The sequence below is a fragment of the Falco rusticolus genome, chromosome 8 (genome assembly GCF_015220075.1).
Source record: "Falco rusticolus isolate bFalRus1 chromosome 8, bFalRus1.pri, whole genome shotgun sequence".
NCBI classification, from domain to species: Eukaryota; Metazoa; Chordata; class Aves; order Falconiformes; family Falconidae; genus Falco; species Falco rusticolus.
This window is the reverse complement of record NC_051194.1, coordinates 10228941-10242528: the sequence shown is the minus strand read 5'-3', so window position 1 is coordinate 10242528 and position 13588 is coordinate 10228941. Positions and strand designations below refer to the sequence as shown.

The 13588-nt window shown below is 47.5% G+C and overlaps 1 protein-coding gene and 1 long non-coding RNA gene across 9 annotated transcripts in view; both read right to left on the bottom strand.

The window, feature by feature from the left end:
• The window catches only part of NSD1 (nuclear receptor binding SET domain protein 1), a 66878-nt gene that overhangs the window by 18756 nt on the left and 34534 nt on the right, over positions 1-13588 (bottom strand). For all 8 annotated transcript variants that reach the window (XR_005105718.1, XR_005105719.1, XM_037397179.1 and 5 more), the window contains 8 exons: positions 8742-8885; positions 8223-8346; positions 7437-7637; positions 5844-6023; positions 5356-5512; positions 4854-5059; positions 4144-4256; positions 1255-1524 (listed from right to left, as the gene is read on the bottom strand). Coding sequence is in view for 6 of the 8 variants with exons in the window: in XM_037397179.1 (XP_037253076.1) it covers positions 1255-1524; positions 4144-4256; positions 4854-5059; positions 5356-5512; positions 5844-6023; positions 7437-7637; positions 8223-8346; positions 8742-8885 (1395 nt within the window). In the remaining 2 variants the exon portion in view is untranslated. The remainder of the gene's footprint in view (positions 1-1254; positions 1525-4143; positions 4257-4853; positions 5060-5355; positions 5513-5843; positions 6024-7436; positions 7638-8222; positions 8347-8741; positions 8886-13588) is intronic.
• On the bottom strand, positions 10495-12925 carry LOC119152230. Its single transcript, XR_005105720.1, has 2 exons — positions 11830-12925; positions 10495-11018 (listed from the first exon to the last, which is right to left on the bottom strand). It is a non-coding gene; the product is annotated as an uncharacterized LOC119152230 (long non-coding RNA).

Here is a 13588-nt window from a genome sequence, read left to right as displayed (position 1 = left end):
TCCTTTGTGGAAACCTTTTCATAAAAATCTTCTGTGCTTTGCAGCCAGTTTGACCTATAATCTTCAGTGAATCATACATCCATTTCACATGCTCAACAAATAACTTGAAATAAATTAAGCAACAACAGCTATCAGATTATTCTTCGTGCTACAGAAAGAATATTCAAGGACAGCATAAAAGCAAACCAGAAGAACAGCTCTTTGCTGCAAAGCTCAAAGCACTGTGTAACTGCATTCCAGCTGGAAACGGTACCCCTTCGAGGACCAACCACACCGAGCAGCGAGCAGCGTGATGCACCTAGGGCACCTGCTCCTGCAGTGAATCCGTGGAGTTCCCCTGCAGTGAAGTACCGCAGAGACCGTACTTCTACGGTCAAAGGGAATGCCAGCTCTGCTGCAGTGGGGCTAATATGCGCCTCCATTTAACTGAGTTTTGCAGTTTCCAGGCTGTCTGCTGAAAATGAAACATAACAGGCACGTTATGCGTGAATAGCAGAGAGATTCTTTCACCTGTGTCACAGCAGGCAGCAAAGCCTAAACAGGACGGACTCACATTTTTCCTTCTGCTATCAAGCCCTCTCCCATAGCATGGTGTCCCTAGGCCTTTTTCAGACATTCTTCTCCTACTACGCTAATTATCCTCTGTTTCACTTCTCCTCTTTTTTAGCTTTGGGGTTCTTTTTGCTTTTAACATTCTTCCTTCTTTATTCAGCACAGACGTGTGTCCACAGAATTACTATTCTCTGGATTTGAAAAAACATATATATAGAAGTGTTTTAGCTGGAGATAACCGTTTCAGCAATAATAACAGCCATCTCCAGGATATTAACCTTTTGTAAGGCCCAAGCCCTGGTTTCAGTTTCTGATACAAGATTCCCATGCTGGAAAAGCCTGGCTATTCAAGAATCGGGGGGAGGTATAATCATTGTTCCCCATCCGGAAATCCTGAGCACTGTTTTTAGGTCAGTGTTCTGGTGTACTCAAAGCTCATGATCCATACAAGCAGACAGAGCAATCATCTTTCTCACCCTGTGGGACATCAACATGCGAACAATTTTCTTGGTTAGTTGAACCAAAACATTCTTGTCAGGACTGGAAAAGCTAAATTCACCCATTTCTTTCCTAAACAGCATTCTATGGCAAGAAGTCGTCTCCAAATTAGGGAAGTTAGCCGTTACTTCAAATCTGTCAAAACCAATGTTGAGCAAGGGAGAAGTGGCAAGAGAAAATTACGCACAGCAACAGAGCATGTACCTTTCTGATGTCTGTTTTGGCTTGCAAGCCCCAGCCTCGAGCCAGTGTGCGGAAAATTTGTACCTCCGGATACTGCCGCTTGGAGAAGCACTGGTTCTGGCAGCGCTCCCCGGCAGGGCAGACCATGGGGTGGCATTCATAGAGCAACATGCGATTGATGCATTCGGAGTCCAGACCGCACGGGTTTTCATCTGTTGGTTTGCAGTTGCAACGTGGTATCTCAGACAGGTCTGCAGTGAAGATCTGCACCTTACCCACCGGCCGGTTCACCTTGAATGCACATGAAGGACATTAGCTCTTAAGAACAACACAGTTTATCCCGCTAGTCACTTCTATACTCAGTCCTTGCCTACGAGCTGACAGGTTGCAGTGCTAGTTAATTACAGCAAGGGGCTGAAGGACACAGTACAGGGAACACTATATATACAGTTAGAGGGAAGATCTAAGGAGGATGCAGGGCCCCATAGGCACTACCTGGTGCAGTGTGTCTTCTATGACCCTAAAGCGGGGAGAGGCTGCCAAATGTCCCCTTGCCAACACCACTGTGCCTACATCCAGCCCACGTGACCTCTTGTTGGGTGCACACCGTACCTGTGACCGACACCAAACCGTCTTCTCTGTGAAACAACACCTTCTCCAGTCTCTTTAAGTGTCAGGTGCTTTTCTAAGGAAAAAGCTACGGGTTTTCCTTACAGCCCTGTTTTTTTGAATCTGTTACCTTCAAGCTGGTTTGTGCGCCCAGCTGTCACTATGAGAACCAGGCTGGCATTCCCATGACAGAGTACAGAGGGTCTACCTAGGCACCAGGCCACTCAACTGTCCTGCAGATGTAAATCAAAGAAAAAACAGAAAAAACAGAGTAGGCTGGGGTTGGAAGGCCCAAAAAGGACCTCAGATTTAAGCCAAGGAGCTCTCTAAAAACCACTCCAGAAGGAAGCAGAGCGTAGCACCAGGTGAAGAAGTGACTGGCATGTCTGTGGCATGAGCAAGGTCCTTTGGTTTTGGTTAAAGGCAGCAAACGCTGAAAGGCAGTCAACAGAGAATCAGGACTTTGAAGAGAGACACTGAAGAAAAGCTCCTCACTGTTCTTTGCCCAGGTGAGCAACACCATCGGCTCCCTTTCCTCTCCCAGAACACGAAAGGAGGGGATCACTTAGCAAAACTATTCCAGCCTGCACATAATTTATCTAGTTCCACCCACAGAGCAAAGCTGCCATGCTGGCAGCCTGCCTGAGGCTGCCCTAGCCCTGATCCTCCTTTTTTTGTTCAAAAGCAAACTCTGCAGAAACCCCTGATTAATCTCTTCAACACAGCCTCTCCTTCATCCTAATACTGCCTCCCACCTTCAACCTTCCTCGTCACTCTTCTGTTCTCTGCTGCTTCCCATCTCTTACTCAGGCTGTTAGTTCATCACCTCATTAAGAGTGATGAGACTCACACGATTAGGTCAGCCCACCGCCAGGCAGACAGAGGTGCCCTTGCTGGCTCTGGCACTGCCACTCCAAGCGACCACAGTGTCTGAGCACGCACACGTGTCCTGCAAGCCTTCCCTACTCTCTGAGGCACTGCTAGTACAAAACCAGCTCCAAAACAGGGCGATGCTTGGACTAGCCACAATCCTGATGTGACGAAGGATCCCAAGTGTATTTTACAGCAGCCTTTCATGTTGGTGCTCCTTGGGATGGACCCCCAGGGTGCTGATCTCCTTCGGCCAGCATGGGAGCGGACACAGCCAGCTCTGGCCATTCCACCCTGAAGTCTTCTCCAGTTCACCGTATGCTCCTGCAAACTGCTCTGCTTTCACAGAGACAAACAACTTGCATACAGACCTCAGAAGAGCTGCCATAGCTAACAACCATGGCCATTATTATTTATATTAAAAGGGTATTTCAAAGGCTCCAAACTGCTTCCAAAGTTCCTTCACGTTGCAGCCAGAGACAGGCTTAAAAATATCTATAATGAGAAACTGTGTTTCCTCCACTGAAGCAGCCTGGCCCACACTGCTGCCACAGCATTCAGTTGTGGTTTTTACACTGTACATATAGTATCTCATGCAGGATATACCTGCCTGCCTAGAAATTCTAGCCAGAAACAAAAAGTGCCAGAAATCATTTAAGCTTTCATAGTTTGCCACATGAAAAAGGGAAGGAGCAGACAGATGCAATGAAAAAAAGAACAGTCCCCGAGTCCCTGGTTTCTGATCAGTCTGGAGCCACATCTCAAGCATATGCACCCACTTGGCCCTAGCTCCCCTCTCAAGTCACCTCCATCCTGTAGAACTTCTACTGTTGCCCCAATTCTACCTCAAAACACAGCCCTAAACATGAAGCGTTCCCCAAGACTCTGCAAAAGGGCCGATATTCCAGCTCATCCATCTGCTTTAGTATTTCTGTCCAGTCACCAACTGATACAGATAAAGATATAAAACAATAGCAGAGATGAAACAAGATACTTCACGCAGCTCTGCTCCACTGCACCCTGACCATCCTCTATCTTGCAGCACCTGGGACACCCACCTTGCCATCAGTAGCATACGGTACACGAGCATACTGTACGCTAGCACTAGCTAGCATACTAGCACTCTCCCCTAAGTTCTCAAGGTGGAGAGACACTTCCTTCAGACCACAAAACTGGCAATGAACAGCACTGAGATGTCCAGAGCTGTTCCAGTAAATCAGAGTACCTCCATTACTGGTGTTCAGCTTCCATACAGCTCTGTGCATACAGGAATCCTGTGGAGGATGACTGAAGACGCCAAGAGGACGAAAGTGACTTTCAAATGCAGCAAGATGCCCAACCAGTAGAAATGTTTCTATCTACTTGTAAATCACGTGCACCGAGAGCTCAAGACTTCTGTTCTGCACCTGTCCCCCCACTACCTGCCCTCACCTTGATGTGTTTGTAGGGAGGAGGTTTCTTGTCATTCTTTTTGTCTTCCTGAAGCTGTCTTAGTTCCTTCTGTGCCTTCAACTCTTCAAATCTTACTGCAGCCTCCTGTAGAGCTAAGTGAGAGAACAGGCTGTGTTATGAGGAACTCTCTCTGCTCAGACAGAGCCGGGCTGCCAATGTCCACCCAGTGCTCCCAGTCCTACAAGCAAACCTCCCTGGCCACGTACTTCAGTGGCAGAGAAGTTCACTGTCGGGGGTGAAGAAAAGGCCAATGCAGCAGGACAGTCACAGGAGTTACGGTAAGGGGCCTGCCCATGGGTGATAAAGCATCCAAACTGTCAGCTAGCTTTGCCTGCTTTTGGGAAGAGGTGTCGGGCAGCTGCATTCACAGCTCTCAAGTGCATTTTTCTATACAGATAATGGCTTTATTAGACACATGGAAACTGACAAAGCAGCAACTCACTTGGATTTAGAGCTGCTACATCAGAGCTGGAGAAGCATTCAAGATCTGCACACCCTTCTCCCTCTCTAGGAGTCAGACCAATGAAAATTCTGAGTGCACTGGATGACAGAGAAGCAGCAGCTCATTCTATAAATTTAATTTCACTTTAGCTCTAAGACGACATTTTTCTCTGTTACAAGAATGCTACTTCTCCAAGTGGGAACGAAGAGAAAAAGAACATATACCTCCCTGGATGAAGACAAGTTACCTTTCTTGTATATGCCATCAACGCCCTTCCCCATCTTGTCTTTGCTGCTGACATCACCTTCCATGTAAGGGAACACACGGGCCTGGTGGGTCCAGAGGTAATCCTTGGAGCCAAAGAACAGCACAGGGAACTCACCGATGTCATGTTTCATCTTCTGGATGTTGACAGGAATTGTCCTAGGATGGCAAATCTCAGCTGGCCACCACCTGCAACGCAGGCAAGGACAGGTGAAACCTCTGGCTTCCCCACTTGCAACCACCTGAGAAGTATGCTACTGTATGGAGACACGGGGAAAAAGTGTGTGAGGGCTATCAGCAAGGCTGGTGGGGAGACCAGAGGCTACTGGAGGATGAAAGAACCCATTTTACCAACTGCTACATGCATGCAAAAAAGCCACAGGCTGCTGCACTGTACCCTGCAGAGAGGAGCAGCTTCTCACCTCAATCACCATGAGCACTGCATGAAGAAGACATGGGGGTAAGTCTGTTCTACCTTCACCTACCTGTATCGCCCAACTTTCACCCAGACTACTTCCTTGTAGTGTGGCTTTTTGCCTGCCTTGCAATCATTACAATACCAGCTTCCCTCTGGCATCTCAATGTTTAGACACTCACGGTGAAACGCAGCCGGGCATGACTCACAGCATAAAAGGCTGCCCCCTGCAAAGAAAAGGAGGAGGAATTTATCAGTCACTGTGCAGAAGCCCTGGACTCCACACTTCCAGACAGACACAGCTGGGAAAAGGGCATGATGCTCTTCTGCAAACCCTTTTCAAATGTTGTGCCCTACTCATGCTGCAAAAAGAACCATTCTAAGGATCCAGAAAAAGTCCTAGCCTGAAACTGGACTCAGATGGGGATGAACACGAAGACAGTTTGTTCTCTGCAGTTGTCACTGGCACATTCTGGACAGGCAAAGCTTCTGCCTGCTCTAATGACTTTCTATCAAGGCATTCCTTGGTGACAGGGGACCTAGCACAGACTGTCTCACCTTCCGAGCAGACAAAGCACCAGCTGACGTTGACGTGCTCGTGGTTGCGACAGCCCCTCCGTGCAGTGAAGTGGTTGGGGCAGATGATGCTGTTGGAGGCGAGGACCACGGACCCAGCAGCGAGGCAGAAGTCATTGGAGTGGTATGCAACTGGACACCGCACACAGCGCATCAAGCGACCTAGCACCACAAGATGTCAGGAACAGAGTGAACCTCTAAAGGAGGGTGATTTTTTTTGTTTCCTGCCAAAACTAGCCTAAGCTTAAAATGAGCAAAACAGGTGATATTTGGGAAAGGGTGATTTTTATAGACCGTCCATGACATCACTCACTAGATTCCTATTACACTGTTTAATATACATTAAAAATATATAAAATTATAAATATATTTTATATATGTTTGTATATAACACATACATTTTTATTATTTAGAAGTGAAAAACCTCCTGCATGCTGTGCAGAAAACAGTTCAAGAGTTCACAGACTGGAAATGCTTCCTATCATACACAAATAATTAGTAAATTAGCTCTGACAGTAATCGCAGAGGGTGTGTTCTGAGTGCTTAGCTGCACATAACAAAACCAATCCATGTAGCTTCTGAAAACACCGACACTTGCCTCTTCACTTCATCAAATTTTCCCCTGAAATTCTTGAACAGAGAACTCAGAATTGCCTACAGGCTTAATCTATCCAAGATTTTTGAAAGCTGTTTTCAGCTCCTCACAAGAGACTGTAATAGGGAGAAGAGGTGTGAGGAAAGGGGTAAATTTGACCACCAAGAAGCAGCAGTCAGAGGAACACAACGCTGAGGTTCAGTGGGGAAGCAGTCAGCTAGGGGCTTTAGGCCTGACTGTTGTCCTTACACCAAATATTGATATGGGGCAGGGGGGGAAAGACAACTTTAACACAGTTCCTGAGTATAAAAATAGAGCTGGTCCCATCGTCACTCATCTTAAGACACCAAAGACTTAAAGAAAGGCAGCTTCAGAACCAAACATGCAAGGCAATCACATGAAAGTTTTAAGCTTAATCATATGAGATAAAGGTCAAGGTATTGCTGCAAACAGCTCAAACAAATGTTTGCCTGAGAAGCTCAACCCAAGGGTGTCACTACTACAAGACGAGAATCTGCATTACAAAAACCCAGAGAATTTTAATAATATCATAGTTTTCACTATGCTGCTCTCTATGTTGTTGCCTTGATAGCCAGTGCTGCTAAGCAGACACCATCTGCAGCACTGCCACAGTGAAACGTAGGTAGGAAAAACATGAGGGAGTCTGTACAGCTCCAGAGACTTAATTCAAAAACCCAGAGAGGCATGTGGCATCGTTGGACGTGCAGGCGTCTAAGCATCTGGCCAGAGGAGAACATTTTAGCTGCTATGCCTGACCATCGGGAGTGCTGACAAGCAGCAGCCTCACATACTCACGCACCGACACCACCCCTCCACTCCCCTGAGAGAAGCTGCTCCTCGGCAAATGCTACAGCAAGCCCTGTGGCAAGGACGGGAACCAACAGGAAGATCTAGTGGGCTAGGTAACTGCACAGTGGACGTGAAACAAAATAACTACATCCCCTAGATGATTTCGATACCTTTAGATGCAGAGATGTTTGCTGGGTTAGCAGCATGACAAGTCATGCATATGTGCAGGGAGCATCGGAAGCCCTTGTTCTGCATGACCGTGGGCGGATACTTTTGTATGCATGCTTCGTGGTAATACTTCCCACAGAGGGGCAGCAAACACCGTTTTACATCTTCCCCGCAGCTCTTGCACACAAAGCAGGTATGGACCCCTGGAGAAAGAGCAACAGACATAACACCAGGCACATAAAAGGGCTAAATGAAGACCTGAGCTTCCACTAGGCTGCGTATTAGCAGAGCACAACCTCCCAGCCTGCTGTACCTATCCCAAAGCACAGGTCTCTGCAGCAGGCTGTTCTTGCCTGCAGTTGCCATAAAAGTACAAATCAAAAAACCCAACATTATTACAGCTGTGATTTCAGGCTGGGGAAAAATAAGACAGACAAAAATCAACAATCCCACTTAGACATTTCACCCTTTCCAGCCTACTCCAGACTCATCTGTCCCACTATCTCTCTCTCCCTATTCCTAGATACAAAATTTCTCCTTCTCTTTCCCACCAGATCCTGGACGTTCACTTCTTCACATCCCACATGCCCGAATCAACAGTAAGACCAATTAGAATCAACAGCAAGACCAATTAATTAGAAAGTCGTTATCAAACATCAAACCAATAATCAGAGGACCGAGAGCTAGTTAATAGCCCTACTGCAGGCACACTGCTCCAGCAAAAGAAGCGCCAGGTAAGCATGCAGCAAGCAACTCTTGTCCTTCTGCACTCACAAAAGCTGCCGTACCTGTGGAACACTCATTGCAGATGAATTTGCCCTTTGGCATCTCGGAGAGCCCAAGGCACTGCAGGTGGAAAGCACCACAGCACTGCGCCTCACACAGCAATAATTCCCCTGGCTTTTCGCAGATCTACAGGGAAAGAAGCACAATGTCAACTCTGAGTGAACTCCTTTCCCAACTCATCCCAGACAAACAGCAGACACCCCTGTGGAAAAACACTTGTTTTCCTTTTGTCAGTTAATGCAGGCGGTTTGTGCATCATCACTGCCATTTGCCATCCAGTGCCTGCTACCATGCATCAGCCAAAATGAATTCTGCATTGGTTACATCATCCTAACATCTGTGAACTTTAGCAGGAGGAGAAACAATCACAGAGGAAAGATTCAATTCAGAGCACAAGGGGGTTAATCTACAATAAGCACCTTGAGGCTACCTAGGGTAGTCGGGGCACCAGCATGTCCCAGAAGTTACACAAAAATGCTTTATAGTGGTACGGTTTCAAAGAGATCCTTCAAGAACATTACCTGACACACGTTCTCCTTGAGAGCTGCTCCTCCTCCACGCTCCCCCTGCATTTTTTTGGACGAAGGCACTCCATGGTCGTTCTCCGACCCCTCTTCATTACCCTCTTTGGGACTTGCAGCAGTTCCGTGAACCGATGTCTCCCCCTTTTTAAAAAAAAAAATCCAGAATCAGGGCTGTCAGTAGTTCCTCTCCTGACTTGGAAACTACAAATTCAGCCATTGAGCATGTAACAGGTTTCATAATTGGTCTGTGTGTGTTACCCACCCTGGAAAGAACATCCCCCATACAGTTTCACCAAAAGACTTACAAGAAAGGAAAGAGCTCTTAGTTTACTAGATGATTAAAAAATACACAGTACTGAACACAACTATTTCCCTGCGCATAACTCCTCGCTAAGAGTCATGGCTGAGGAAGGAAGGTATGGCCCTGCATAGAAACAAATCAGGTAGGCTGGAATAGTCTGAAGCATCCTGATGTCTGCTTGCACTGGAAATGCAAATGAAAAACTTCACATTATCTTTATTGCAACTGTCACCCAGCAAACGAGCCAGGCTTTTCCCCATGCATTTCTCGGCTTGTCATGACCCATGTTAAATACAGGCAGGTACTCAAGGCCTGTGTTAGTATGAACTAACTGGCCGACACCAAAGCGAACAGTGCAGCAGGGCATTTACACCACCACCCTGCTGGGGCCGGTGAGTCTTTCACAAGCATTTGTCCTGTACAGGTATCACAGCACTGACTGTAACATCTACTGGTGAAAGAGCATCCTGCTGAGATGGGGTTTAAACGATAACAGTGCAACCGCACCCTCACGGGCCAAGTCAGGGGCCCTGCCATGAGGTTTCCCAAGGTGGAAGGACACCTTCCGATGTGTCCACGGAACCTGCCCAGACACTGTTAGAGGGAAGGAGAGCAGCAGATACCCTAGAGACACTTGTTTCTACAAGATAGTGCTGTCCTGGAGTTGCACGTGGCCCTCACTTTTGTCAGGACAGGCAACTAAAAGCTAAGGACGCCATCCTGCCACCACCAGGCTCTCAGGTACAGTCTAGGCAACACTTCAATAGTCTCACCAGCCCCAGATGCCACTCCAGAGTGGTTTAACCTTAAGGGCCATTAATGAATACTGCACCGAACTGATGCCCTTAGCTAAGTGCTTTGAGGAAGAACATTTAAAGACTCTGCTGTTTTTTAATATCACAGCCCACTGCAGCTGGTTGAGTGCTCTCAGTGTGCAGCTGCCAGCTCCTCCTTGGGTAACCAAGCCATACCCAGTGTATGCCCAGACACAAACTGTACAACTGAAACACCTTGTGAGGAATTCAAACTGCTGGCAGGGACAGCAGCCACCACTCTCATATCCTTAGGCCTGCTTGGCACCAAGTGTCCAGCTAAAGATCACGAGAGGGAGCTTCGAACCACTTTGTGTATGGGAGGAGTGTCAGTCCAAGTTGTGGTGCTTGTAAAGCTTGTAACCTCAAACATTTATTAGTCTGGGCAAACAGACATAAAGATCTCCCAAAGTTTAAAAAAAAACCTGGAGCTGGTATTCTGGTCAGATAACAATGCTTCCTTTGCCTTTTTCTTTTTCTTTATTATTTTTTTATTCCCTCCCCCCATCCCCAAATGCAGCAGTATGCTGCTTTTATTTGGGGACATTTTAAAGCCTATATTTCAAAAACATTTGAGTTCTGTGGAGCAATGACGCACAGGTGCACTGACAGTGTATTAAAGCACACAATACAAAGATGAATAGTATAAATTGCCTTTATTGAGCACAAAAAAAAAATTCAGTCCCAGCTACAAACTACTGCCAGTCCAACACACTATATGGTGTACAGCCTTAGACTATGATCACAATCTCACTAGAAGGCTGGCAGTGATGCAGCCTGCAGGAATACTGATAAGGAGCACATAAACTGCTGCCACCCTACTACACAGCCCTGGCAGAGGGAAGAGAAAGGTCTCTACAGCACTGGTAAAAAAATCATCCAAGAAGACAACGGCCACCTTTGCCTCCATACACAATAGCATCTATTCAAGCTAAGTGCTATGCTATTTCAGCTCCTACAGCTGTATTTCTGCTAGGAATTACGTAGTCTGCTGCAAGGCAGCCCTCTGGCCCAAATACTTGTTTTGGCTCCTGGAATGCTCCAGAAGCAGCACCGGCGACCGGTGCTCCAAGGACTGGTTACAGCTCAGGTCCTCCTATTCCTACATAGGTGCTCCCTCTTCTGCTCAGCTCAGCAGTGACCTCAGGGTTGCAGGGGTCACTGTAACGAAGAACAAGAGCAGGGTTAATCAGCTACTGGTATGGGCAAACAACATCAGCTATTAGCTTCTGCTTCTGCTGGGGCCCCAGTGTTACAGGCACAAAATGAGCTCAGCCCCTCTTATGGTCACTGAGGTCCCTGTCAGGAGGGGCAGGGTGCTGGTGAACAAGCACCACCCATCCTGTCAGTAGTGGCACTAGCTTCCTGCTGTAGCTAAGGTTTCAAGATAGTGTTTTCAAAGCGGGGCGGGGGGGGACGGGACATACGCAGATTTGCTGCAAACAGAGGTATGAGGGATTTAGAACTGATTCATCTTTCCATCCTTCTGGCTGCTGTCTACTAGGACTCCTTGGTTTGCATCCTGATGGCCGTGTTTCACGTGTTAATAGAATGGGAGACTCAAATGAAGCCAGGAGTCATATAACATTAAGCAGCAACTCCCTCTTCAGATCTGAAAGCATTTGCTAGCATCACTGCTACCTTAACAACCGGGCCCACACCGCCCAGTGTGGCACAGCATGCTCAAGCCTTGCTTTTTCAGCCTAAACCCATCCTATTTGGTTCCACAAAGAGCTGGCCAATCTGCACATGTCACAGGCCAGGATCTTAGCCTTATTTTAATCAATGCTCCCAGAACATCATAGGGAAGGGAATGTCAGAGCTAGGCAGGATGGGCAAAGCCAGATACTTGTGCTTTGTGAAAAGGGAGAAGAGAATCAACGTTCAAGGCCATCACTCAAAAGAACCTGTCACACCATTCCCCCTCCTTTCCCTACCCAGCATGTAGCATGAGCACTGCAAAACTACATACCTCCTACTGAGGGCAGGTCTCTCATCTTGGGTCTTCTTCCAGAGCTATCTCTGCTGCTGTACCTGGCACATCCTCAAAAGCCTGGCCTGTTCTTTGGCACAGCCTGCCCTTGGCTCACAACCCTGCCTTGACAATGATTTCAACAGTATTTTCCATCCCCTTCTCTCAGTCTCTTGCTACCCTGATGTTGTAAACTTGCGTTCCTCACTCCACAGACAGGCAAGAACAGAGAAAGCTGCTTAGTTCAGCCCAGGCAGACCAGCTTTCCTCTGCTGCCTTTTCCTCTGAAAGCAGCTGGATCCAAGGCTTCACTGCGCTGTATCATCAGACTGTCTATTTCTTCTAGCACCATTCAGCACAAAGTGGAGATCCTTGCAAGGTGTATGGAAAGTCACTTAGGGACCAGCATGGTTCACATTCCACATGAAAGCACAATTGCATCTCCACAGCACCCAATACTCACCAGTACCCATGCACTCACCTAAGCCAAAGGGTGAACGCTCTCACCACAGCGGCTCAAGAGACACAATCACAGAGAAATGGGATGCTGGCAAAAGGTGCCAAACATCGCAATTTTTGGCATGGTTTACATACACCTAACCAGGTACTAAACTCAGATGTCTAAAGGCTGGAGGCAGTTAAGACTCCCTGGGCCTCCTCTGCAGGGAATGCTGGACGCAGGATTCAGAGCCATGGCCTAGCTACTTCGCTGCTCTGAATTGCCCCCTCTTCCTTCTAAAAGACTGACAGAGAGTTTGCTGGCTCAGAGCTGAGCCAGTCTCTTAGCGGGTACCTAACAGCAGACAGTGTTAACTTCCCCCCACCCAGCATTGGCAAAGGTATTTGTACAGCCTTCTATGAAACACGAGTCCAGGTGAGCACACTTCAGAAAGAGCACTAACACATCACAGGAAGGCTTGCATGGCCCAGGGGTATTACCCCACTTAACCACCCCCATCAGAAACGCCCTTTTCAAAAAGCAGTAGCAGTAGGGTGGCTGGCACTGCTCAGACAAAGCAGTGTGAGGTTTGTGCTCTCCTGGAAGCTGTGTAACAACAAATAATACAACAATATATGTTTATAATTGGCTCCTGAAATACATACTGACTATCCTGACAGAACAGCCTGCTGCTGAACCTGGGCCACTGGAAGTGAGAGGCGATGGTGAGAGGCCCAGGTGTCCCGCCTCTCCCAGGAAAAGTCTTGCTTCCCCTACACTTGGTGATACCTGGCTCATTCCTAAAAGGCAAAATGTGCTTGTCAGAGATATTTTTATGCCGACTCTACTGGGATGCAGTAGAAGGGAGTTGCCCCAATTATCCCTTTCTGCTGGAGGCTCCTGTGAGCAGTCACAGACAGTCCCCCCCATCCCCTCCAACATGGTGCTTGCTCACCCTGGCGTGCAGGTGCAAGTGGAAGAAGGGTTTGAAGTCCACAGTCTAGTGCTTGTGCTTCGTACTGGTGCGTGAAAGGGCAAGAGACTCCCACCACCACCAGAGAAGACTTTTTACAGCAGTTAGACCTTCTGAGGTGCAAAGCAAGATGCCAGGCAAAACCTTGTTCCATCAGATCAGAACAGCCTCTCTCCAAGAGAATTAGCTGGTAGCAGCTTAAAAACTGAGCCGGAGTTAAGCAGTCATCACGAAATAGCTACTACATCAAGGTGGTATTTTAAGCTTCAACCCCAGCTCATGCAACTACATCAGTGGGACAAACTCCCAACTGACACGCCAGCCAGCCAAAGAGGACCTGGTCCAGG